The sequence below is a fragment of the Melospiza melodia genome, chromosome 6, assembly GCF_035770615.1.
Source record: "Melospiza melodia melodia isolate bMelMel2 chromosome 6, bMelMel2.pri, whole genome shotgun sequence".
NCBI lineage: Eukaryota > Metazoa > Chordata > Aves > Passeriformes > Passerellidae > Melospiza > Melospiza melodia.
This window is the reverse complement of record NC_086199.1, coordinates 72,150,934-72,178,101: the sequence shown is the minus strand read 5'-3', so window position 1 is coordinate 72,178,101 and position 27,168 is coordinate 72,150,934. Positions and strand designations below refer to the sequence as shown.

The window sequence follows — 27,168 nt, the reverse complement described above, 5'->3', positions numbered from 1 at the left end:
TCATACGATTTCTGAGCAAAGGATGATTTTAACCTAACAAAGTCTTTCACAAGCATTTGTACTGCAGATTTATACAGAAACCATACAATGAAAAAGATATTCAAATAATTTTTGTTTGTTTCTTGTCTGACACATTATTTTACAATGCAACATTTTGTCTTCCCTAGTTTATACCTCTTTGTCTTGATATCATCAGAGACACAAGTCCATTTTCTTAAGAGAACGTGTCATTTGGGTAATACCTGGACTCTGATGTTTCATTATTTCAAATTCTCTTTTCACTCTGCCTTTTTTCTGTACCCCTTTTGAAGAAGCCTCTAATTTTAGTTTTTGATTCTTTGATGCAAAAGATACTCAGTGACTAAGTCCCTCACTGTTTGAAACTCTCACAATTTTTTTTGCATCTTGGTGGGACTCCTTTGCCCCAAGGATATTTAGCTTTGAACTGTTGTGGTGACTCTTTAATGATGACTTAAATATTGCCGCATTTTGCCCCTAGTCTTGTGCATTCCTTATATCTAAATAAAGGATACTCTGTTCAAGATTTCACAGTTCAAAGAGCAGTAAAACCTTCAGAGAAAAAAAACAAACCAGTCCTCTTACCAAGCATTCAGTTGGAGGTACAACTGTAGTGGCACATTCTGTGAACAAAGAGGTGATAGCAGGAACATGAGTGGAGGTAAAAGAGAAGTTCTGAATCCAGATTTTCAGTGCCTCCTGAAAAATCCCACCCCTGCCACCCTGCATATTTTTTGGCTGTTGTTTTGGGATTTGTTTTTTTAAATATTAATGCGCTCAATAGTGAGGGTTATTCTACTCTTCTTTTCAGACACAAATTATGAAACACTTACATGTCTTACGGGAAGGGTTACTTTCACTTTATGTCCAACAGGGAGAAATTTCAGTGGCACTGTTAAGGTGTCACTTAAATTGCTGTTGTCATCTTCCTTATCAGAAACTTTCTATAAAAAAACAAGAAGCATAGGCTGTATTCACAGAGCAGAAACAGTGCAGTTCTTCACTGTTTTGGCCACACCAGAAGTAAGCAAGCCGTATGAACAGCAGCAGTGTGGGGTGCCCATTACCTGCAGCCTGACTTTTAGGACTGGCTCCCAAGCCTTCACGCAGTGGAAGTAGAAAGTATCAGTGTCCTCTGTCGTCTTCTGGGTTCTCTCATGGGATGCAGGCACCGTAAGCACGAGATTTTTACCCTCTAGTAAAAACAGGTTTGTTTAGAGAATAGTACTGCTGTTCAGGCAAAAGAGCTAGCAAAGTTGGCAAACTTTCTGGTGGAGCAATTTTCTGTGGTAGCTCCTCTGTAAACTACCCCACCAGCAGGTCTTCTCCAGCACAGGACCTGGTACTCCTGCCTTTACCCCCATAGCTTGGAGTGCTCCCAGAGTCAGCATCCTCTCTTACCACCACCAGCAAGTGGAAGTGTCCAAACTTGATAGCTCCAAGGGAAAGACATAGAAACCAGTCCAGGGCAGTTCAGAGCATTTCAGTGCATTGCATTTTATTATTTAGATCATATATCACTACCTATATATAATTTAGAGCATTCTTATTTGTCTCTGTACTCTAAAATGCCTCCCTCTGGATCTGAATGACTGTAATAGGGTTGGTTTGGTCACGTCCTAAGTTCACAGAGAAATTGCCATACCTTTCAAGTATTTCCTGCTTTCATTAATGTCCACATGCACTTCCAAGCAGCAAACCTCACGAGACTGTAAAAGAAATGGAAAAGGGCGAAGAAAGCAAATAACATTTCTGCTGCAAATAGTGAAACATCCTGCAGACAGCCACCACCTATAATACTGAGCCAGCTGAACTGGTCTCAGTGCTGGGAGTGATCCAAGAGAAAATTCAGAGCTCATTATTCCAGGACAGTAGACCAAGTTGCACTGTGTCAGAGGGTCAATACAGTGGTGCATTGTCAGAGGCTGTTAACACATTCAAATTACCCCAAAATCAGGAAACTCTGTACAACACACTCGTGCCCAAACACATATATCTAATAATTATTTAGGAAGGGTGGGTGAAAATACCTGATGATGAGTTTCTGTTTATTGTGGCAGTGATTAGCCTACAAAGCATCTTCTTATTGGCCCTGATGTAGGGAAATCATGAATTTATTCCACCCTACCCTCCACCTGAGTCACTCCAGTTCACCTTTAATAACTCATGCCAGGACAGTTTTCCAAGTCATTTCAGGAACAATGCATGCCAGTCATTGCAACTCTTGTGCCTCACACAGAAAATGAGGGGGAAAGAATACAATATGTGTTACTTTGCCTCAGGGGTATCAAAGGCTAGCATCTGGGAACCATGACAGGCTTGGAGGAGTTGGCATGAAGTTCTAGGTACTCCTTAGCCGCTGGGCCAGCCCGAGGAGACAGGTAATGTACCACATGCTGACTAACAACAAAACAGAGCTCTATATTTCAACAGCTAAAATAACTCTTTATTAAAAAACTCATGTCCCAAAAAGCTGTTACATTAGATACCCTTCCAGTCATAAGCACACTGAACACCTACTATTGTCTTCTACAGACCTTTTGTAACCTCTGTTTTTCCTGCCAAGTGCCATGCTGGGTTACGAGAAACACAATCAATTTTCACTTTGAACACCAATAAATATGGGGTTCTGCAAGAGTAACAAACCCCAGCTTGGCAACATATTGACATCTGTAATAGCTGAGGACTTCAAGGACTCACAGCTGCTGGGTTTTTTTCTGGAGAGGGCAACAGGTGAGCTGTAACACAAGGGCACTGTCCCATAATTCTGACTTTAAAATACACACCATGCTCTTATCTATCATGGTAGGTTGTGTTCTTTCTACAAAATGGGGGGGGAAGAGGAGAGGACCAAAATGAAGCAGATGTCACTCCAAGATAAATTCTTATGTGAACCTTACCACTAGGACATCATTGGTAATGAGATGCTCTGGAGGGCCAGGACTGAAAAGATAAAAAACAAGTAAGAAACAAAAAAAAAACTGCGTGAGTAGATGGATTTGGTGTGTTTTGTTTAGTTTTTTAAATAGCAGTTATATGACCTTTCCCACTTGAATATAGGTAAGTTATCACAATTTGTTTTCTAAAAGGCAAAATACATGATCCTGTGCTAAGCATGTGAACCAAAATACAGCAGCCAAACAAAAGACAGACAGGAAAGCCCATAAAAATATTAATGCTTAAAACTATGTGCTAAGTTTCAGCAGAACAAAGGCATATTGGTATATGTGAAACCATGTCCTGCTATTAATAAAGTGACCATATGACTTAGGGAAAGCAAAGACTACTATTAATGTGTTCTGCAAACATTTATTAGGAAAGACATTTCTGACTAGTTCATATTATAACTTATGGCTGATCACAAATGAATGGCAAATAAGAATTAGCTCCCACTGTGCTATATATATATATGACTGCAAAACACAGAGGTAAGCAATAAAAAGCCTTTGTCCCAGATATTTTACCTTTTAAGACCTTTGTCTGTCACTGAATGGATGTGGTCATTTAATTACATGAGTATTCTGTAGAGTCTACCAAGAGCATCTTTCACTAAGGCAAATATTCCAACACCTCCATGTTACACACATTCATAAATGTTTTCATGTATCTGAGAGAGCCATTGAAATTATGTAGTACATAACCTTTGTATGTCCAGGTTATGTCACCAAACACCATTTCCAGACTTAAAACTTCTATTTCAACTGTAAAATGTATTTAAATAACTAGGTTTGATTCCTCAGGATGGTCATTGTCCAAACACCTTATAACTTGAATGTGAAAGATGCTCTTCTTATTTCTAGCCTGAATCCAGTTCCCAAGCATTGCCTCTCATTCTGACCTTTCTTGTGTCTGACTGTGACTGCTTCCACAGTTGCAGGAGATGATTATCATCATCACACATGATACCATCTCTAAAGGCACCTCTCACAGATAAATTAAATACATTTTGAGTTTCACTGTGGGAGAAATTAACCAAGAACACAAATTCTTTTTTTCTGCAGTTTCCTCATGTTTAAGAATAAGAAGTCTTATTTGTCTTACTTACAGTTCCTTCTCCTGATCACTCAAGTTAGACAGTTTTCACTGGACTATTTTTTTTTCTTTTTTTTTCTTTTTTTTTGGCTAATGCTAAACTCAAATATTTCAGAATGTGTAGTTTAGGGTGTTCTCTTCAACCAAGCCTGTGATGGGCTTTAAAAGACAGATGAAGTTTATCTTATGGGACTTGTTCTCCTGCAGACAATGATGATTACCATTTTGAGGGGGATGGTCTTATTTTCATTATTTGTTGATTTTATGTTTTTTCAGTTTAGCTAAGCTATTGCTAAATGGGTGAGTTTTCTGGTACTGTCTACATAACTCCATGTATACATTGTTATAATAACACAAGACAAGTTTTAGGATCTCTGAGAAATTCCACAATGTTCTAGGCATTGTTCAATTAATAACAACAATTTGAAGAGCACTCGTGTTAAGTTTCACATCCCTCTTGTGTAAAAGTTATCCCATTGTGACAATTTTATTACATCTCTGGGATCTAGATATACACATTCAACAGAAGTTTAAGATTTGTATGAAATATACTGAAAGGTGGAATTAGCTAGAAAAGGTAAGGTAAAAAAAAAAAGTTTGAAACTGTAATTTAGGTTCACTGCTGGGAGAAAGAGCTGGAAGAAGTTTCTAAGTTTCTCATCCTCAGAGGTATCATTACTCCCTGGCAGATCTATACCTTTTAGCTTTGGAGTTTTACTCACACTCTTTCCATCCAGAATTCCACTTCCAAACTTTCCCATTTCTTAAAGCACCTCTCTGTCTAAAAAAGAAATTGGTAAAATAAATATAGATTATTGAAGGCTGCAAGAATTTGGCAGCACAGATACACCTAAAAATCACTTCAAGGCCTGACATCTTTTCTGCTAATGATACCAAAAAAAAAGTTTGGTTTTGTGTCTTTCCAAAGCAGAAATTGCAACAGAAATCACAGACTTGTGAAAGAAAGTCTGGCAATTAAGATTAATAATCTCCCATTGTGTGATATGTAGAATTATACATATTTCCCTCTCCGACTGAGAGGGAGAGCTAGATTGAAAAGGAAATATGATGGCTCTCTGCAAGATAATGTGCATGGGGGAAAGGCATCAAAGCCCAGCAAGAAATGTCACTAAGACCAGAGACATTTTCACATACAAACCATTTAAAGCACATTTGAACTGAATCCAGAAGAGATGAATGAGGCAAGTGACTGAAGTGGTTATTGAATCATTGCATTTCCCAGTGACTCACCCGCGGGCTGAGAAGTGCAGCCAGCAGGGTCACAAGGAAAATCCATGTTAACAGCTTTCATTCAGCATGTGGGAAGTAGCTGTTTTTATGGGCTGTCTCCCTCCTGTAATGAGTGTGTGGCAACACCTCAGCAACAGCTCAGACAGGCCCAGAAGTTGTCAGAGGCCTGTCCCAGCTTTGTTTACTGGACAACTCTCTTTCATGGTCTCCTTAATAAAATACCAAAGATGTTAGCAGGACAGATGTTCCTTTACTATGGAGTAGAGAAATCTGAACCAACTAGGAGGAAACCAGCATGAACACCAACAGGGGAAAAAGCCTGAAAGAACCACTTAGTTCAAGTGATGAGTGAATTGTTTTCATGCTTTTAATAAATAAATTGCCATTTATGAAGAAATTTCTCCCAAGCATGGCAAAAGTGGGATAAAGCTGAAAGGTAAGCAAGTATTTCTTCAGATTCTAAAAGATACAAAATTATTATTTACAGATGCTTCCTGTTAAAATATGTTGCCCTCAGATAGCATGAGACAGAAGCATCTTCATTTTCTGAATTTGTAAAAAGAAATTCATGAAGACACAAAAATAAAGCAAAACCATATCTGCTTTGATGAGGTATTGATAATGATATTTAAGGCTACCTGTTCATGAAGATCCAAACCCTACCTAACATGGAAGACAATGTAGACAAACGAGGTCTTGTCAATCTCTCCCTGTGTTTTCAGCCCTTACCTCTGGTTTCAAAGCAAAAGTCTCGCGGATTGTCTCCCCAGGTCTGATTCTAGCAAGATTAAAAAGAACTGTGAACTGCATGTCATCTTTGGTGAGTGCATCTTCATCACACACTGCCAATTCTAAAATATTCTGGTAATAGAAAAAATAAGTAAGAACACTTATTGAGCTTCTGTTAGGCAGAAACAAAAAAGAATTCTTATAGAAAAAAATTTATTATAAAATATTTTTGCAACTGTTTCACTAGCAGAGCAGTAAGAATAAAAAAGCATGTCCTTTTCTTCAGTAGTCTGCTAATGTAGAACATTATTACACCCAGTCTTGGGAAACCGGTGAAATAGAAAACAACTACCCATAACAGAGGTTCCTGCTCTCCTGAGACAGAAAAGATGCCAGTGCTCTGCACCCCACTGATAACCCACCCAAAGAACAGACTTCGTTTCTTCATTCCCAAAGTTCTCCAAATTCCACAGTTTAGGGAAGGATTAAATTTACTGTCTTCACCACAGCAACTTCTCTACTCTTCCCTTAGAACCAGTGGAGAGAAAGCTCTTTCAAAGTTAGCCATGCCAATACAGCACCGAGGTATGCTACAGTAGTGTTTAATTTACCAAGGTGACAACAAAGGGAGTCTGGACTAGCTTAGATACAGGCATTTACATCAGCAATGTCTGTAAATAGCTGAGCAAAGTACTGCTTCTTATGTCTACTGTTCTGTGCAAACCAGTCTGTTAAGCAAGCGTTTTCTTAAGTTATTTAGCACAGAGAATCAACATGGTGTCTACTGAGGATTCTGAGTATTCAAATTGGTGAAAATTCTATTTTTTTACTACCTCAACTTCTCTCTGGATCCTAAAGTAGAAAGTCTCATTCCAGACAGGGTTATCAGAATTCCTGATGGTTTTGGTCTGAAGCTTTCCAGGTGAAGCAGACGGCAGCCACAAGCGTACATAGCAGTCTGATGCCGTCACTGCAGCAGAGAAAAATTAAAAACCTGATGCCAATGTTATAGAGGAACAGTAGGGATAGGTCATAATCCTGGAGATTAATAAATATTACTACCTTTTTTTTTTTTTAATTAGTAAAGAGATCACCATTTGGAAACAACCAAGGAAAACCATCTAATTACTGAGTAACTACAAACTGCAAATGTACACATGCACACACAAGGTACATTAAGAACCACGTTTCCCATGTGAAGAGAAAGAGGAAAGTGGACTATGCTCACTGACCATTCCTCAGGCATAGTCCTTACAATTCCAGTCCATGATGTTAAAAAGTTAAACTGAAACTACAGCTGGTTCCACAAAGGGCTGTTAGGATGATTACAGGAAAGAAGAATGCATATTACAGCAAGATCAGAGTCTGGCTTGCTCAGTTGAGTCACACAAGCATGCGGAGGGGACATAATGGCTGTCTAGAGGTGTTAGGCACTAGGCAAGATGATCTGTTGCAGCTCAAGGCCAGCATGGGCCCAAGAACTGGAGGGCACAAGCAAGTTGGAAATCTTCATTTCACTTCCATCCTATATCTATTCCTTATGGTTAGTGCAGGCAGTGCCTCGAGCAGCCATCCTTTGGGGAAAGCCAGGGTGGGGAAGCGCATTTACTTTGTGAGGCTTGGCAACGGTGTGAAAGGAAATCTCCCAGGTGATGTCTTTCAGAGCTGGAGTCAGGACTTGACGGAAGATTTCCACTGCAGCCCGAGATGCCTAAATACTTCAGACTGGTATCAAGCAGTGAATAACATTGCCCCGCAAGGTTTTGGCACGAAAGTGGAACTGTCCCTTCAATAGAGTAGATAGAAGAGATCATTGAAACTCAGAAATACAGGCCTTGTCACACTAACACCTTTCTAGTGTCCACCTCTGGATGATGCTACGTGGCACTTGCCACTGGAGCACAGGAAGTCTTTGGCAGGCAGTTATTCAACCAAGAGGGGATTCACTCCCTCTGGTCTCCCTCACATCCAGGCTTGGTCCTACATGGCAAGGCCTGGATGGTCTCAGCTGTAACTTGAGTAAATCCTTGCAAAGTGATGCTTTTTTTTTTTTTTTTTTTTTTTTTGCTGAGTCATTTTTCACTAGAGGAATACACAGGCCAAAAGTTACAAAACTGACAAAAGGCAGCTCAATGCCTCTGCTCTAACTGAGGAACTCATTGGAGACCTCTGCAAAAATGGCAGCTGAATAGCTGGTCCACAGCACACCTGGAGAAGGAGGCATAGGAGGCTGTGAAGGGGAGATAATGAGTTAAAGACACTTGAACACAAAAGTACCCAGCAAAGTCTGTTTTGCCTGCATGCTCAGCATGGGCTTTGAACTGGATCTGCAGAGGTCCTCCTTAAACAAAACTAGCAATATAGTTTACTGCAACTGGTCAACAAACACCCTGAAAGATAAAGTATTTTAGAAGGCTTGAAATTCTCTAATTTATGTTTGATTATTGTGTATAATTGGTACATATCAATAAAAGGTCCCTAAATTCACAGACTGCATGACAAAATTCCTGCCCATGGAGATTCATAGATTGCAGTGTCCTAATGAAGTCTACCTTCCCTTCTTGGCCCAAAATATTAATCTGGGTGTCTTGTTTTTCACCAGGTCCCTGAAATGCCACTAGAGATGTACTCCAATCTAATGATACCTGAGACATTTGATCTAATTACAGCCCTGGCATTAGTATTTATATTGCTGTGCTTTGCGTACGTTGCTTGCATACCTTCGGAACTAAAGAATATTGCTCACTGCGTAAACTCTGCAGGTGACTAAAAACACAATCAAACCACAACTCACACAGGTCTCTTGACTTGATGTTCTTAGCTTGTATGATTCTTACAGAAAGCATGTGGATGGGGCAAAACTTCATCTGCAGAGAAAACAAATGCAATAATTTGATCAGCTCAGAAAGCAAAAACAAGATGTGTTTTGAACAATACAGGGGACAGTCTGCCCATGTCTGTTTGAAATGAGGTGGCCACCTTCAAGTGGCAGTACACCACACTAAATGAAAACATAGCAGCACACTGGGCTGTTTGCTAAGGAGCTTGAGGAAATGAAGACAGAGAGAAAACACAGGCTCAGACAGTGGTATGGAAAGCTTTCTTTGTCACCCCACAGGCACTTGTTTTCAGGCAACCTGATGCGTGTGTGGCCACAGTGATGGTTGTACTGCCAGCACCCCAAGGGTCCTGTGCCACCCATAGCTCAGAATGGGGCCTTTGGAAGGGGATATTAGGAATTGCAGCTCCCTGCCCAGGTCATGGCACAGCTGACCTACCTAGACTAGGACATGGTACTTACCAAAACGTGCTATAAACATCTGACTTTGTATCTGAGCTAAGATTAAATTTCTGTGATGCTTGTAAATAGGGCAAGCTCACCAAGTGGCCCTGCTGACTTTGAGGGATCAGACCACAGGCCCAGCAGAGACCCTTCATACAAAATAAAAACTGCTCTGCTTTGCAGGTGTGATATCACAGAATTCCATATCATTATGCATCCTGAAAATACACAATGGGAATGGAAGCACTTGCCTTCCAGACATGAGATTTATTTCTATCACAGGCAGGCTATCATTTTAACACTATTTCAAGTTACTTGTTCCTAATTCTTAACAGTTAAAAAGTTTTCCAGGCTAAGCTATTCAGAAAATACTTGCCATTTTCAAAAGACGTTCTGAGAAGCATGAATGAACACATACATAAATCTTAATAAGAGAAGCAGGGAAAATACTTTAATCTTTTTTGAAATTGATACATTTAAATTTCCTTTTAATTTTCTGCTAGGTTTTTTCAGTTTTTCTGCATGCTATACTAGCATGACTTGTCAGCAATATTAGGAAATAATAACATGCAGTTATTACAGTCCCACTACCACTAATAAATTAAAATTTAAAGCTTAAATTACCAACTGAAATAATACCTCTATTTGCTTAAACATTACACCATCACTAAATAATTTGACAATTTTATTTTGAAAGTTAGCAACATGACTAATTTTTCTGACAAGGAAATTATTAACACTGTAGATACAAACTGTTGGGGAAGGAGGAACCTCTCTACAGAAAGAGTCACTCACTACAGTTAATCTGAAATTCTTTTAAAATGAGGTGGAGACTATTATTGGACATGTTTATTAGAAATGAGAATAGCCTGCATTCAGCTTTATTCAGCCTTGTTTAGAGGTAAATTACGTTACACAAGATGGATATCATCTGAACTAGCATGTGAATTAGCATGTTCAAATAAAGGCCTAATATTAAATTTTATTATGTATATTACATACTTTTAAATTTCAGATTTATATTTAAGAGCTACTCTGACCAGATAAACCCTTGTTAAACCTATCAAATCACTTTAGTCTATCTCTTGGCTTGTATAAAATTGCAAAGCAAATTTGGTTTTGTGTGACAAGAACTCTTTCTAGTATGCTTTCCTCCAAATTTAAAACTGACATATTTAAATCTGCCTCAGTTTAATGCATTGTGGACATTACAAGTTCTAACTGGGACACTTCCATATTATTCCGGTTGCCCGCTGAAAGAATTTGACTTCAATATTCCTGTGCAAATAGTTATTTATCATAGAACTGCCAGGTGGAACACTCACTCAGCATTCTTAGTGGTTTTCATTTACGTGAATTATTGGATTATGTAGACAATTACAGAGGTGACTAGTTTTAATTAATGTGTTAATTCTTAGTCATTTTGTAATCAACTTCTCCCTTGCTCAACAGAAGCCCAAACCATTCATAGGATCTGCCTTCACTGAAGAAATACATGTTGGCATAAATTTTGCTTTGAAACATTTCGTGATGAAAATTTCCTAACTACTTATAAAAATAGTGCATCTGCAGGTCATCTTCAGAGTACTCTCAGATGTGACAGATGTTGTGTTTTCATCCTCTGCCACTACAGCCAGAGTGCCTCACTCCTTCTCCCTCCCCTTCCAACAGCAATCACCTTCCTTAAACATGCCAACATTTGCCAAATGATGGAAACATCAAAGGTGACTTTTCACTCCTCCTGATTCAGTGCAGCTTAGTCCTGGTGTGATTGCAGGATAAAAAGCAAACAGATTCAGATGGGAAAGTGTGGCCATAAGAAACCCTGAGGGCTCTGTAAATCCCACAAGGAAGCCAGAAACCATCCCTCTCCCAAAACTGCAGTTACTCCAACCTGTGATAACCATTCAGGAGCGGGCTAATTCCTTTTTTCATCAGATAAAGGCAGAGCTAATTTTATTCAACAACAGTCCAGAGCAGACCCCTAGGGTCTGATTTGGATGATGTAAAACAACACCTTTGCCTGGTACACCAGAATACCCTTCTACAAAAAATAATTACAGTTAGAGGTACCATTTGTTGTTTTCATAACATGAAAGGCAACATGTAACTTCACAATTAATGCAATTTGATGAGTGCAGACACCCTATCCAGACAGCTCTTGACAGACTTGCAGCTGTACTGGCCTTGTTGGTTTTAGTTCACTTCCTTGGGAGAAACAGGGTTTCTTGTACAGGCATGCAGAGAGTAAAAAAACCCTCTGTAAACATCCAGAGTCAAAGGCAGCTTTCCCAGAAGCACATCACTCAGTTTTTGCTGGGAAATTACTAGTGTGACACTGGGGCCAACAACAGAGTGCAGGGCTCAGCTACCTGGGTATTGCTGCATCCTAAGCAATTACACTCCAGGCCAATAAATAGTAGCATCTCCAGAGTACCAAAGGGAAGGCTAAAACTTGGGGGAAAAATAAAAAGAACCAACAAACTTCTTTTCACTTGACAGTATTTAGCATTAAACTGTATTTCTGTAGTCTCAAACCAAGCTTTGAGGGAGTAATTTCTGTTTAAAATACAGAAGAGTCAGTAATCAGGAGATAAAACTAGCATGTCAGAATTGCCACAGCTGTATCAAACCTTAACAGACTGAAAATTCACATCTGTTGCCACCATCTCCTTGATTGTAATAATACATGCTCACTGACTTCCTTCCATAGGAATGTTGATCAGCTCTGGAAGGACACATAAATCTTTTTTTTACAGGCAGTTAGTCACTTAAGGCTTCATTCCAAAAAGACAACTTTGAGCATACGAAATCTTAAAGCTCATAAATATTGAGGAGCATACCAAAACGATCTGTGGATGGCAGTAAAAGAAGAAAAACCTACCAAGAGCTTATATATTTGATTTCAGTCTTTATTGCCCCTCCATGCTGCTACTAGAAGAAGATCTCAAGGCCACCTTCACTAGAAAGTCAGTATTCTAGGGAAGATTTTGCAGTCTGGGAACTTCATCCCTTAATTCCCTGTTCTCTTCTTTTTAAATAAGTCCTTGGTTTGTACATGTTGGAAGGCAGATTGGAATGTCAGTGTTTCACTCTCTCTGCGTCAAACTCAGACAGCTCTCTGAGCAGAGTTATCACCATGGGATAACACCAAATTATATTAAGCTTTAGATGAGGATTTTGCTGTCTTCTGGCATTTTGATAATAGCTGTAGGATTTGTCACTCAGCTTTATACATATGTTTCAGACATGAATAATTATTTTCTTTCATGGATTACTTCTTCCTCCAGTGGCGTACTAGAAGCTGTAGAATATCATGCCTACAAGATCTCACACCAAATGTAATTACTTGGCATATTCTTACCATTATTTTATGTTAGATACTGAGGATTTGGTCCAACTACAGTTTGGCAATTTACCAAATTGAGATTAAATCTATAAATGTATCAACTATAAGAAAGCTCAATTACCAGCCTGGTTCTAAAGCACTTCCTTCCACTAGATCCTCTGACATCTAGTACGGGCTATAAGCCCTTCCATTGGTGAGAACACTGCTACAAATTTGTCTTTCCAACCATCTGCCTACTTTCATTAAAATTAAAGGGATGAAAAGTTCTAGTGGAAAAAGTGACTGACTGAAGAAATATAGAAAACTATGAGAGTCTCGTTTTGCTTGGGAATCACAATTGTCCCAAATTTTATCATTGGAATTTAAACAATTAGTGAGGAAATCTAATTCACCTTACAAACCTATACTGTAATTTCATGTAATCACTGATGGATTACTTCAAGAATCCTTGTGGATTTGGGATGTATCTCCTGTTCATATATATCAGTTAGCTCTTTATACGTGTGAGTGGGTCCCTCGGGGCTTTGTATTGACAAAATTTCTGAGCATTTTGCCAGATGAAAATTATTCCATAGTCCACAAAATAAAATTTCTAAGGAGGGATTATTCTTGTCTGAGTGGAAGACGTTGCTACAAATATAAGTTGTAAATTAATATTGACAATCACTTCTGTGTCAATTTGGTAGCTCTCTTAAAGTGCAAAAAACTAACTGGGAGATTAGAGGATCTTCCTAGATAGTTCAAAGTACCCACACATTTCTAAACATGTGGGGTTTTTAATGTAAAAGAAAAAAAACCCACTCTATTCTTATTTCCATATCTATTTACCAACTTATACACACTGAAACACAGGCTTGCCTGACACAACAGCAGAGCTACCTGCAGTACTGAATTAAACTCTTTCCTTGGGAACAGAAGCTTTCTGACCTGAAACTATGCTTGCACTCAAACCTTTTGGCAGTGGTGTCTATTTACCAGGAGTCTGTCTGTACTCATGGAACATCAGTTGCAGCACTGGGATGAAATGCAAGAACTTTGTCATTAAACTTTCTAGATAAAATTATACCTGAGCTATCTACCCATGTATCAGCTCCAGAACTGTCTTACTAGATACAACACTGATCTTTAAAACTGACAGATAATATTCATATCTACAATAGAGAGATACATCTGGATCTAACTGGTAGATGGACTAGATACAAATTTTATCCAGAAAGTACATAGCATTTACAACTCATTTTCTCTTCCTGAATGCTTGCATCTTTTTAATCTATCCCTTAAGCTATCTGTTCAAGCTACTGATATTTTTCTAATCTTTACCTTTGCCTTTAATATTACCCTGTCACCATTAATGATCTCTATAGGCTGTAGCATGTAACATTGTGTCTCACTATATTTTAAGCCCATGAATGCCCATATATCTTTTATTAATATATTATATAGATATTAATAATATCTATATAATAATATAGATATTATTAATATCTTCGTAAATTCGACAAAGTATTTGATACATAAAGAATGATTATCTGTAAGTAATTCATGCCTTGCATTCAGACACCATGTCGATTTTAAGATACACATGAGAAAAGAATTTTCAGCTAATAGTTCTGTTGATTTATACTAAGAGCCATCAGTTAAAATCTCTGAATGGAACTTACTATTAGAAAACTCAAGTCCAGACATGAAATGCTTCCACAAGAATTGCAAAAGCTGTAAACAGTACGTTAAAAATAGTTAGATCTAAACAGGTCAAACAGGTCATTAGATGTCTCCCCTGCAGCTAAAGTAATATAGATTATGCCTTGTTGCTAGATAAAGCTGTTGGTTTATTTCAGCTGGGGCAAGCAACGAACATATGCTATCCAAAGAAAAGGACTTAGGAGGCCTAAAGCACTTTCATTTTACGGAAGGTAAACTCTTCAAGAGCAGCCTCCTCTTCCTTCAGGCACTTCACTCCGGCATGTACACCAAGGGCAAAGCAAAGCATCCCATTTGCTCTGTGCCTCCACTGAAGCTCACTGACAGATCAGTCGCTGGGAGGTAAAAGAGGAGAGCGTGCAAAGCTCAGGATGCCCCTGCAGATGCCGGGAGGAGGGAGCTGGCAGGGAGAGCTGGAGCAGAGAGGCCCGAGAGCGAGGAGCCCGGCCTGGGCTCCGCTCCCTTACCTTGGCTGGTGGGCTCCCCATGGCGCCGAAGATGGCGGCAGCGACCGAAACCCCGATTTGGTTAACAGATCTGTCAGCTGACAAACAGGCTGGCAGCTTGTTGTGCTGCTGCTGCTGCTGCTGAAGTAACCTGAAGGACACATATAATTTATACAGGCGCCGAGCTCCACCCTCTGCCTCCTCTGTGTGGAGGAGAGCCTGCCTACATCTGAGAGGGAAAGATCTGCAATGTCAGAGGTGAGCAGAAAGGCCAACACTTTTAGTATTTCTCACCATTTGCTATTGCCCCAACATCCTCCCAACAGGTTTTTGGGTTGATTCTGACATGTACAGGAAGTCTTCCTTCACTCTCAACTCTTCCACAGATCTAGTCAGAAGATTAATTTTCAGTAGCTTTTAAGTTTTTCCACAAATACTCCACAAAAAAGAAAAAACCAAAGGGATTGGAGAACTAAATCTCCAATCTCTGGTGGGAGACCTACAATCTCTGGTGGGAGACCAACCCACTTCTGAGTGCTCTTTTCAACTTTTCCCACAATGGGGACTCAATATATTCCAAATATATTATTGGGAATCTTTTTGACAACCAGTAAATCATGACTCCTCAACTGGAAGTACCTACTGGCTGATCACCCGGCCAAGGCAGAGATGCTGGTGAAATTGAGATAAATATTAGCAGAGAAAGGGAAAGCTGCAAGCCTTCTGGCCTTTTTCCCTCTACCTGCTACTGATATGAATATGATAACTTGACATTTCCCAGTTTCCCATCCTGTTCCCCCATCAACTTGCTGTTGACAGTGCTGGGTCAACAGGGCATCCCTAAAGACGGCAGAGGCAGGGCTTCCTCCACTTCTCCCACGTCTACTGTGACCTGCTGACAGAGTTCCTGTCAGGACACTGCTCCAGGCAATCTGCTCTGTCTGTACCTTTATCCACACTTGCAATTTCATGGTGTACAGACCCAGACTTGGAAAAGGCCTGGAGGCCACCATAAGTTTTCAGTAAGGTATGTACTCACTGGGGCATAGTAATTCCAGATAGGATCAAGCCTCACAAAACAGCCAGTGGACACCTTAAACTAATGGAGAATGTCAAGAGTTAATTTTCATCAAATAGTATGAATTTGGTTTTTGACAAGTGAAAAAAAAAAAATTAATTCTAATCAGGATAGTTTGTTAGGAAAATAGGTTTACCTGAAATCTTTGGCTTCAGATTATTCATGAAAGTCAGATACACACTGTGGATCATCCACTTCGTAAAATATTTTCCACAAAACCTGCCACCAGTTAAAATCAGTTTTAGGCAGATGCCCCTGGGCTTCTGCAAGTGACAACCAGCCACTCCAATTGACATTTTGCAGACTCTGCTCTGGAAAGCAGCACTGTGCTCACCACCAGGCAGGACTAGATGCACTCGGTTGAAATCTTTGAAATACTAAGAAGAAAAATATCTCAAAGAAAGGTCTGGTGTTTACATGCAGTATATCAAAGGGCAGTTACAAAGCTTACAGAAAAATCAACCAAAACTCATTTGAAAGCAATGTGGAGCTCAGAGCAATTAACTGTGGAAGCCTGCAGGACTGCTGCAGCAACACTGCTTTAACAGCCTCACTTGGGCATTTTGATAGCACCAGTTAAGACTGTAGTGCACACACTCATCTTCTTGCTTCCATGGACACAGGAGTCTGTAACATCCCATTTCCAGAGACAAGGAAAAAAAAGCAGACAATAAAGGAAAAAGGCTCTATTCAAGAGGAGTCTTGGTTTTCTACTTTTGTACTGCTATTGCAGCTTTAATCAGACAGTCTGCTGCTATAGTGAACTGAGACAGCAAAGTAGTACATTGACAAATTTACCTCCTAAACAGAAGGCAAGTGGAAAACCAGCCAGAGAACAATGAACTCCACTCAAAGAGTGGTATGTCTGCCTGGAAACGGAGCAACACATTAAAAACAAAACAGCTGTTTTAATGCAGTGAGACCCATGTCTTCATGGAACAGGAAAGAAGAAAAAAAAGCTTCCAGAATGCTTTCAAATCAAGGTGCAAAAGTTATTTTGGAGAGCTATGGAACTAATTTTTCCAATAGCCTCTCCAAGAACTTAATGTTTCCAGTAAATCAGCATGGCCAAAATACATAAAACGTTTTGTGTTTCTTGTCAACAAGCACACTGACAACTACTACATCAATTTTCTCCTGGACATCAGGAGATGGGCTATGTGACATCAGGGCTTGCTGCAGACATTAAAAATGTACAGCATGTGGAAAGTAAGACAAAGTCAGCTGCGTAAGGAAGGAACAACAAAACTTAGAGGTTAAACCTGAACCAAAGAGGGCACAGCAGAATTTGTCAGTGAACTAGAAAATAACCAGGAAATAACTTTAAGATGGTACAGAAAGTCCTCCCCCTCCCCTTTTTAGAGGGAGGAAGTCATGCCAGGCTTATACTAGTGGAGTTAGGCTCAGAAAATATGATACTGTACCTGCAGCAGCAGATTGTAAAAGACAGTTCAGAAGATAAAGAGAAGAGATATTCTAGAAAGATTTTACTTGTTAATTAGGACAGTCATTCCACATTTGTGACTGAATCTTACTTCTTTTCCAAACTACTATTAAGAAAGTACTTGGAAATAAGCTGGGGTGGGGGAAGATATAAAAAGACATATCAAATTACAACGAGGTTAAATTGGTTCATACACTACCTGTTGGCATTTGGATAATGCACACAGGAGACTGTGTGAAACAAAATCAGAATGGAAGGAATGCAAGCCCATGCTGCAAGCTCAGCATGAAAGAAATAAAAGTCAATTAATATAGCATTCAGCTAAAGGCAATTTACCCAGTGGGCTGCTCACTAATTGCCCCTTGCAGGAAGTACTGAGCTGCCAAAAACCAAGCAGTAGAGTGGCAGCAACTCCAAATGATTGTGAACTGGACTATCCTACTGGTGGCATAAACTGTAAAGCCAACAGGGACAGAACCTACAAAAAACACAGAAGTTTCATTTAGCGGAGATCATCATTTGCGCCAGCAATGGCCCTGCAAAATTTCAAACTCAGCTTTGGTGTACAAAAACTGCCCTCACTGAGGCACTGTCGTCAGAGTCCTTCCACCCTTGGTCCCAGCAGCTTCGTGAGGAAGGATGGCAGATACCAGAGCACACTCCTATAAATATAAACCTCCCATAACTTTGTTTCAGAAAAGTTTTTCATTCATCCCATAAAACCTTTTAAACAGAGATAAGTGATGGCTCTTTCTAGGGCTAGATGCAGCCACACCACTGAGTAGGTGGAGGTGGAAGACTGCATTTTGAAGAGATGTATTTTTTTGCCAGACAGAGACTATGGAAGATAACAGTAACTTTCTTTTTACCTCATAAGTCAGTCTGTAGCTTGTTCAGCTCAGTGACTAGATTATGAAAATTATATTTATCTAAGAAAAGAAATGTGTACAATCAAATACAAACTACATTTTTTAAAATTTTCTCAGAAATTGAGGGAAAAAAGTAATTTTTTCACTAGCTCATCACCAAAATATTTTTTCCATACTTGTTTTCTTGAACTACTGTAAAAAATAATCCAAATAACAACAAAAAGTTTATGAAAGTATATCTCAATTTTTCAATTCAAAATTACCATGTGAAACTAGGAGCTATAAAGCAAGCTTCAGAAATGCCACATTTAGAACATGTAACATTTAATTGTGAAATAAAAGCTAATTTTTCATTGTTTTCCCCTTGCCCCATTCCGAGCAAACAACATAGCCATTCTGAAATTATTTTAGAACTTTGAATGCTTTCCAAACAACAATATTCAGAACCTGCTGTTAGTTACAACAAAACTACAGGTTGTCTATCTGAGCAACAATCAGGTGATAACATTTGTAAATGAACTGTCCTTCTGGCTATCAACATCCAGCCCTGTTTTAGAAAAGTAAAAGGTGTTATATCCTCTTCCCTATCTCCTGAACCACTGTTATCTTAAACAAAGACTTCATACAGTAAATCCAGTATCACTGGCTCTTTTTCCTGGCCAGAGTAAGGGAGCTGCTAATTTCCTTAGGTGCTTTGCAGGTGTGGTTGTAAATAGGGCAAGATAGTGATCTTTGCAGCTTCACCACAGGAGGAAGCTGCTTATTACTTACCTGGGGTATCTGAGGACTGCAGTGTTACCTTTCCAAGACACGTCAATGTAGAGCCACACATTGAAACCTACTGTGTTTATGTTTAGAAATTGTTCTTTTATTTTAAACCAAGCGATTGCAGAGCACCGAATTGAAATGATAATTGAGTAAGATATTTCAATGTCATTCCACTCAAGCCAGTTTCTGAAACCTTTATCTTTAGATCTTATTCAAATAGTCTGACACTGATGTCAGTATAAAATTGCTTGTGCAAAGACCTCAGAAGAGTTAGGCAAGTATTACACTTCACCACTTGGCTGACAGGAACACTTGACTTATGGTAATGGCATTCAGCTTCAAATTATCACAAGAAGGGTTTCCTTCAAGAGGTAGGGTTGCCACCTACCTCTTGTATTTATTTAATGGTCACTTTTTAGACTTTTTAGAATCAAGAGAGTAACTCTTGCTTTCTGCTATTGTTTTTCAGCCTCTATGACTGACTGTTCTTTGGGGCAGGATCTACTAAGGACATGTTTGCTACTGAAAGTTATTATACTGGGCAAGAGTAATTAAAACACAAAGGTTGCAGTGATTGTATGACACATACAGCATCATTTCCTTTCTGTTTCTGTCCAATTCTCTTTCAACTCTGTATGTGGGTTTTTCAAGGTCCAACCTTTACCTGAGCATAGCCCTTAGATGTTGGCTGAGAAAGAAATAAAAGATATACAATAATTTATTTCAAATAATACAGAAATCATCAAGGGTTCAACTAATGCATTCCTACCAGTGCCTTATTGTCTCAGAAGACCTTCAAAAATAGCAAGACTAAAACAGTAGCAGGCATCCTGACTGTGCTATTCTGTAGGTTGGTATTGCCAGTGGGTAGGCTTCTTAAATAAAGCTAGCATCAGCCAACTAGCCAAAGCCTGGCCTAGGTAATCTAGAAGATTTTAATGAAGTGCAAAGGTAAGAAAACCACTGAGCTGAGCACAGAGGCAAGGCAAAGAAATATGGAAACAGCCAGTTCAGGGAGAACTGAATGCATTCAAGTTTATCACCAGTAGCTCTGGAAATACCTGCAAAGTGCCTTTATAGCAGGCACACTGATCACTAAGAACAAGTGAATGCTGACACAGAGTCCTTGGTAAATATCCAAAAATGAGCAAGTCTTAAAAACACCTAATGGCAAAGTTTCATGTTGCAGCAGGAAATCTAAGGGCTAGCTGCTGCTAAAACAGGAGGTTTTGCTCCAGTCAACCCCCAAGCTTAGAAAGCCCTGCTCCTGCTTCACAGTACTGGCTCTGAACTCCTCTGGCTAAATGCTGAGCTCATTTGAGGAGCTGAAGCAACAGAAAACCACTCTTCTCCTTTTCCTGAGGAATTTCCAGGGCTGCCCTTCTGTAGTGGCATGCAGCCATTACCTCAGCTTGAGCTCAGTAGAGGTAATGCGACCATGGACAAGCAGCATTATCCATGAGAGCTGTCTAAATCATCAGAACTCCAAGGGAAATGAGTATCAGAGGTGGAAAACACGTTAGACAATTCAGTGCACACTCCTGCAAGTGGATCATTACCCTCCACTGATCCCACTACCAGAAAGTCACAGGGCTTTTCACCACCTCTCCGTAGGTAGTGTAGGTCTTCTAAGTTTACTGAAACACTGTCAAATTCAAATCCTGAATTTTTTCCTTTCTTCACTTGTGATATGTGCCTTTTTTTAAATACAAAAACTCTAGACATCAACCAAGCTATATTAACAATTTAAAATAAAATAACCAGAGTTTGACTTAGTCATTAGAGTTATTATGAGCCTTGCAAGCTTATTTACAGTAATTAAAAGCCCTGTGACTCACTTCTGGTGAATTATAACTTCTGACACCAGAAGACAACTTCAGGGGGTTCTACAGAGGATTTTAATACAAAAGTTCCTTCTGCATTGATGCTTATCCCTGTAGAAAATATTTCTGATGAGAAAAATTTCTCGCTTAGGTGTGTTTCTCTTCTTCCACTCAACTTGTAATATTTCTGTGACAAAAAGAAGTCAAAATTTTCCTAATACAGCAACTGGGAATTTGCCTTGCTGAGAGCACTCTCATCTTAATTCCAGTGGCATGAAAGCAGCTTTCTGCCACCTGCTCCCCTTAAGCAGCAGAGAAAGCAGAGAAGTGTGAGCAGAGCCTGGCACTTGAAACACAGTGAGCATCTCAGCTGGTCTCAGGAAAGCTGCTTTAACCTGTGCCAAGGCAGAGTCATCCGCAGAGCCTGATATTATCTCTGAATCTCTCTGTGTATGCATATTAGGTCAGGGTTAATTCCTCCGTTTCAGCAGCACATAAAACATGACACTTGCATAACACTGCAATTTTAAAAGATTTTGGTCTAGTAGAAAAAATATTTTTACAGGCAGAAATCTTATTTAACCTCTTAACTTATATAATACTTTGGGAATTCTGAAACTCTGAAGATTTTTTAAAAAGTACTTCTTGAAACCTGAGAACCTAGAATAGAAAATCCTACCAAGAGAAATGTATAGCCTTCAGCATCTCAAGGAACTAGGGTGTTTTAACTGTAGGCCTCCCACATTCATGGTCTATGTGGCAGGTAAGGCATGACATGGCCAACAATAGAAAAACTTTTTGAGTAGGCCATGAAAAGCATTGAGTCTGTTTAGAGCAGAACATTAAATTAAGTTACCTGCACTGCCTCATTTGGCAGAGGATTCCAGACCAATGTGCCAAAGGCCCAAAATTAGATCTCCTGGCCCTAGCCAGGAAGAGTCTGAGCTGGGGGAGATACAGTCACTCAGAGACTCTAGCTTCCAGGGGCAGAGATCTGATGGAAGACAAGATTTCAGATGATCACCTCTCCCATAAGCAGCTCCAGGAAGCTCACCCACAGCCTGCCAACGCAGCAGGGCACAAAACACTGCAACACGCACAATTTGTACTCTGCAACCCTTCCCCACGCAATAGACACATTGCAAAGTGGCAGAGACCCTTGCTTTGTATGATTCAAACCCACTAATTGTTGGTCTTCCCTCCTGTGTAGTTACACACATACTGAATGCATTTGTCAGCCAAGTAGTAGCAAGCAAACCGAACCACAAAAAGGTAAAATGTCCTGCACAGTGCTGGGAACTGGAATGTTCATTCCACAGAGGAAATCATGTTGGCGCACCTCCCTAAAAAGATTTCACTCCCATATATAAGAAAGATTTTGAAATATTTCTGGGTTGATGCCTCAGCTGACATGCCAGGACCCTGCCTACACAGCTGTTCAGGCTCAGCAGCCCCCTGGGCACGCTGGGAGCTTCACAGCTAAGAGATCTAGGAAGATGGAAGCAAAGGAATTGACCAACAGCCTAAGAACATCTAATGGGCATCTCATTCGCCTGCTGACCAGCCTAGGGGGTGACCCCTGGTGAGTGGGAGCATGTCCTGTCATCACAGAGTGATGGGTAGCCAGAGGAACAGGCCAGGTGGGTCAGCGAGGCATACGAAAGCATGACAGCTTTCCAAGCAGGTTCCATGAGGCAGGAGAACCAGCCAGCCCAGCAGTACAGAACCCAATCACCATTTTCAGACAGGGAAGGGTTGCATCAGAAAAGTATGATGGGCTCTGCTCATCAGACACCGCTTCCTCACGTACGCTGCACCTGGGAATGGCGAGGACCTGACTGCTGATAACACACAGCATATTTCCTCCTCCTCCTCCTCCTCAGGCCTCATACACAAACAGCTGACAACATGGACAGATATGTGGAGTATGGAATGCCTTGTGCAACAACTTGCTTACAGTAAAAAGAGAAGAAAGGAAGTAAGATTTAAATTGGTAATGTACCCCCTGCTCTTTGACCCTGTCATAAATCCTTTGTACATCTCAGGCAAGTTAGTGGGAAATTTGTTGTGAAATGGAAGTAGCAACAGCCAGTTCACCTGAGATCACAGAAACTGCTGCAAGCCAAAGGAAAGACAAACAAATATTGTAAAGAAAAAAAAAAGTATTCTGTTGTTGTAGAATACACATTCTATTTATGAACACAATCATTGTATACCGAGAAATTGAGTGTATTCCCCATCAAGTGTCTATACTTTGGAAGGCATCAGTTTAACCAAGGTCCAGGGAGCACCAAAAGGTCCACTAGTCATGGTGTAGATCAGAAATGTGTCCCACCCTCTGAAGTAATGCTTTGAGGTGCTTCTTGTTGCACATTGTTTAACCTTATGTGGCTCTGAATCAAATTAAATGAATGGTTGCATTACATTATTACAGATGCAGCTAAATGCTGTTCACTTGTCCCAAGCAAAACATTCTTCAGCTCTGGGGGGAATAACCTGGGAGTCAAAAAGTTAATTAAGGGTTTCACAAGGCACCAGGGACAGTCTGCAAGAAGCAGTGAGCAGGGCACCTTAATTTTCATTCAGTATACTCATGTACTAGGAAGTCTCTATTAGTAACTCAAACAGAAGATACTATGGTCTCCATTGCAAAACCAAGAAATAAAAATACTGTAAAGCAATTTGATGCTCTCCTAAATAGGAGTAGATCTTAACAGCTATTAACAGCCCCTTTCATCCCCATCAATTGAAAGAACTGTACAGGTGAATCCATGCAAATCCATTTCAGACTCTCATGATAGATATATCTATTTGATATCTTAATTCTAGTTCTGGTCATAATCATTTGAGCTCCACTTCCTTCCTTCTGATATGTGTAGTCACTGCCATTATGTGGTCTGTCCGTGTCAGGACAGGGTTTAATGAAAAACATTCTAACAATGGAGCATCTTGGAGTTTTTATTGCTAGCTGTGTAGATCTCAGCACAAGTAAAACCCTCATTCCTCACACTCTGCCTCCTGCCCCTCACCACTCCAGATTACTGAGGGGATCTAGTCAAAATTCAGCCAGTCAAAAAACAACCCACAGTAAAATGCTGAAAATTCAAAGCCATGTCTTTGCTGTTGGAAAAGATGTGCAAAAAGAGTAGAAGACATCTTCCTCATCTGCAGCTACTGGTAATTCACTAGTAGGTCTTGTGCTTAGACAATTCCAGCTTTTCTGCTGTCCATTTAGGAGTTAACATATGCATTTAAAAAGCCAAAAGCTTTGATCTCCTCAGACACTTGCACACATTCCTCTCAGGAACAGTCTAATTGATATGAATAGGATAATTCACAGGTAAAGTGCCACCTCAGATGCACCAGTGCTTAATGAACTGGAGCACAACCAAACAGACAAAGGAATACACACAAAACATCAGACTGTTTCCCCCTCTCTGCTCCCTGAGAAAACCAAATGTATCACATTTTTTCCTAGGTTTAATTATTCTTAAACTCCTGTTCCTCCTATTTCTTCATATGTGTTGGTGCTCATGCATTCTATTTAGACTACAGATCTTTTTTGGAGCAAGGTCTACAGCTTTTCTGAGAACTTCTATCACTTTTAACAAATCATTTCTCTCTTGCCTTTTCACAGTGCCACAGTGCCACAAACTTCAATAAATTCTATTTCTGATCTTGAAACCTGTGTTAAAGCTAAACTATGTATCTTCCCTCCTACACCTTCCTTTCACATGGTGACCCCTGACTTTTCTCAGCCTCCACATCACATTTCCCCCCCATGTGATAACTAAATTTAAATTAAAACTGGATGAGTCTCTTTTATGTGTAGCTCAATCAAACACGAGGAACTTGATTCAGGAATTACTGGGAAAAATGCATACATTGGATAGGTCCAACTAAATATTCATAGGTGGTTTTTGTTTTTAAAATCTCTTTTTTTCCATATTCAATCTTTTCCTTATATCAAACATATTTTAGAAACCTGTAGCTGACCTATATCCACAGATAGTGATGGTCTCTGTGCTTCATAAAAAGCTTCAGATGAAGAGAGAAGCTGTTCCTTATTTCATGAAGACTCACTTTTTAATCTAACAGTGTTAGAAACTAACATTGAAATGCTCTTGGCACTGATATACAGTGCACCTCTTCCAAAAATATGGAGTACTAGAGCTTCCCAGATAATACCTTGCACAAGACAGCACATAAATGCTTCCTCAGACAGAGCCTTGGTTCCAGAGCCTGAGGTTCACAAAACCACAAGGGAAGGAAACACCCATCCTTCCCCTGTTTCACAGCTTTCTTTCCTGAGCAAACATTTTGAAGGCAGTTCCTGGAGACAAACCTTGAAGGATTTCCTCAGCCAGTTTCCATTTCTTATTGGTATTCCTATAGCAGAGGCACCAACCCCTCATTTGCATCTCATTTGTGTCAGAGGGTTTCAGTCTTTCCTGTTTATAGTTTATATGCCATCATGGCAGCAGTGCCATTAGGATAATTATATATATTGTTATGTTAGGACTCCCCTGCACACTACCAGGAGACGCTTTGTGTCTTAGATAACGAGGTCAGCAATTTCCAAGATCTGCAGAACAAGGACAAATTGTTTTGGCAATACACCCAACTTACTCCCAAGCTTGACCTACCACCTTCCCCTACAGGAGACCCCATCTGCTCTTCTGCATTACTGTTTATACCTCCTGCTTTAGGCTCTTCCTCCAGGATCAATCATACCATGTTTCATCCTCTTCAGAAGCTCCCATACTTGAAGGCCACACAAGCACAGAAGCCAACAGAAAATTCTTCAGTTAAGTTAATCACAGAAGCAAGGGTGAGGGGGCAATTGAAGAAATCATACGCCAAAATCATATCTGAGTAAGTTTTTCTAAATCACCATCAGTGGAACACACTTCTAAGCTGGATTTGCATTACAAGTAGGAAGAGGAAGCACAAAATAATCTGCTATTCACAAATGTACACACAATGGACTCACAAACAGTCTCCCAAACCCTCCCATTGCACTGTTGCTGCCTCCACAAGGAACAGGACATCTCAGCTCCACTGTAGCTTGTGAGATCTGACAGTCCAGGTTTTATTTAGCATTTAATCTTAGGTCATATTCAATGCCAGCTAACACAGCTAATTCCTCAATTCATACCATTGCGCTGAAATTCTGAGGCACCTGAATTTTCAGATCACCATGCTTCGTAGACATAATAATTCTGACTGGTAATATTGGAGCCTTTTTCCAATATAATTCTAAGTATGACTTGACTGTGCACTTAAATTGAAGATATGGCCCTCAAAACAGACATATTACAAGGGAATTCCTGGTCCAAACAGAATTGATAGTGAAACTATCACTAAGAAATACACATCTTAAGCCAGAGCTGTCACGCTCAGCAGCTCTGCAGAGAGTAAGCTCCATACAAAGCAGAGCGGCTGGCTTAGGGAAAGCATTGCAGCTACCTAATGTGCTAACCAGCAAAACAAAGCACCATGCACCCTCCGTGGGTGTTAAGCCGCATGTTTGCTTCCTATAAAACAATCACCCAACCTACGTGGTCTACCAAGGTGTGTTAGCACAGGGCCTGCTACCCCAGGCTCACTTGCCACTCACAGAAGAAACAGTGCACCCCAATACTTAGCCCTGCATGAGATTTGGCAGCCTTTTGACACGCCCTGAGCCAGATATCATCTCCTTGGCTAAGGCTTGTACTGTATCTGTACACAACTGCTGCTCTCACTGTTGCTATAGCTGTACATTATGAAACCCCTCAAATACGCAATACATCCGTTTTTGGCACAGCTCTCTTGAGCAGGTGTGTTGTGCAATGCATTCTTCAGAGCTAGCAGGGATTAAACAGAATTTTGTGGGTCCCAGGAGATGCAGTTTATATTCGTCTGAGCACCATAAGGCCAAGTTTGCTCTATTCAGCAGAGCCAAAGGCTGTTGCAAATTCAGACACACAAAGACAGAAGGAGAAAAGAACTATGAAGTTTAGGACAAGTTCAGCACAGATGAATTTTTAAGCTTCCAACTTGTAACAATTTAAGATAAAGCTTTCTATATAAGCATGTTCCAAAATGCAGACATTTGGAGAAAAGTGTGTCTGGGCTAAAAATGTTCTGATTTATTCCAGGGAAGGTAAAGGAAGCTGAGAAACAGATGTTTTGTGTAAAATATCTTCCTAAAACTCTGCTATGTGAACCTTTTGGGATCTTGTCACTTTTGTTGAAGTGTCTCCTTAGATAATACGACGTGGTTGGGATAGTTTGAAAACCTGGAATTGCTAGGCTTTATTGCTAGAGGGTTTGGTGCCTTAAAATACAGTGACACCATGTGGCCAATCGCTCAGGATGGAAACAACGCCCTC

The 27,168-nt window shown here is 40.0% G+C and overlaps 1 protein-coding gene across 3 annotated transcripts in view; it reads right to left on the bottom strand.

The window, feature by feature from the left end:
* LOC134419603 (cytosolic phospholipase A2 beta-like) overlaps positions 1–27,168 on the bottom strand; it is a 53,173-nt gene that overhangs the window by 15,440 nt on the left and 10,565 nt on the right. For 2 of the 3 annotated variants that reach the window (XM_063159079.1, XM_063159078.1), the window contains exons 4-13: positions 8,825–8,897; positions 7,640–7,816; positions 6,864–7,000; positions 6,031–6,162; positions 4,773–4,831; positions 2,919–2,961; positions 1,664–1,727; positions 1,086–1,213; positions 852–962; positions 604–641 (exon numbers count right to left, since the gene is read on the bottom strand). In XM_063159079.1, coding sequence (XP_063015149.1) covers positions 604–641; positions 852–962; positions 1,086–1,213; positions 1,664–1,727; positions 2,919–2,961; positions 4,773–4,831; positions 6,031–6,162; positions 6,864–7,000; positions 7,640–7,816; positions 8,825–8,897 — 962 coding nt within the window. Of the gene's footprint in view, positions 1–603; positions 642–851; positions 963–1,085; positions 1,214–1,663; positions 1,728–2,918; positions 2,962–4,772; positions 4,832–6,030; positions 6,163–6,863; positions 7,001–7,639; positions 7,817–8,824; positions 8,898–14,830; positions 14,960–27,168 lie in introns of those variants that run through there. The other variant, XM_063159077.1, reaches the window with a different exon arrangement.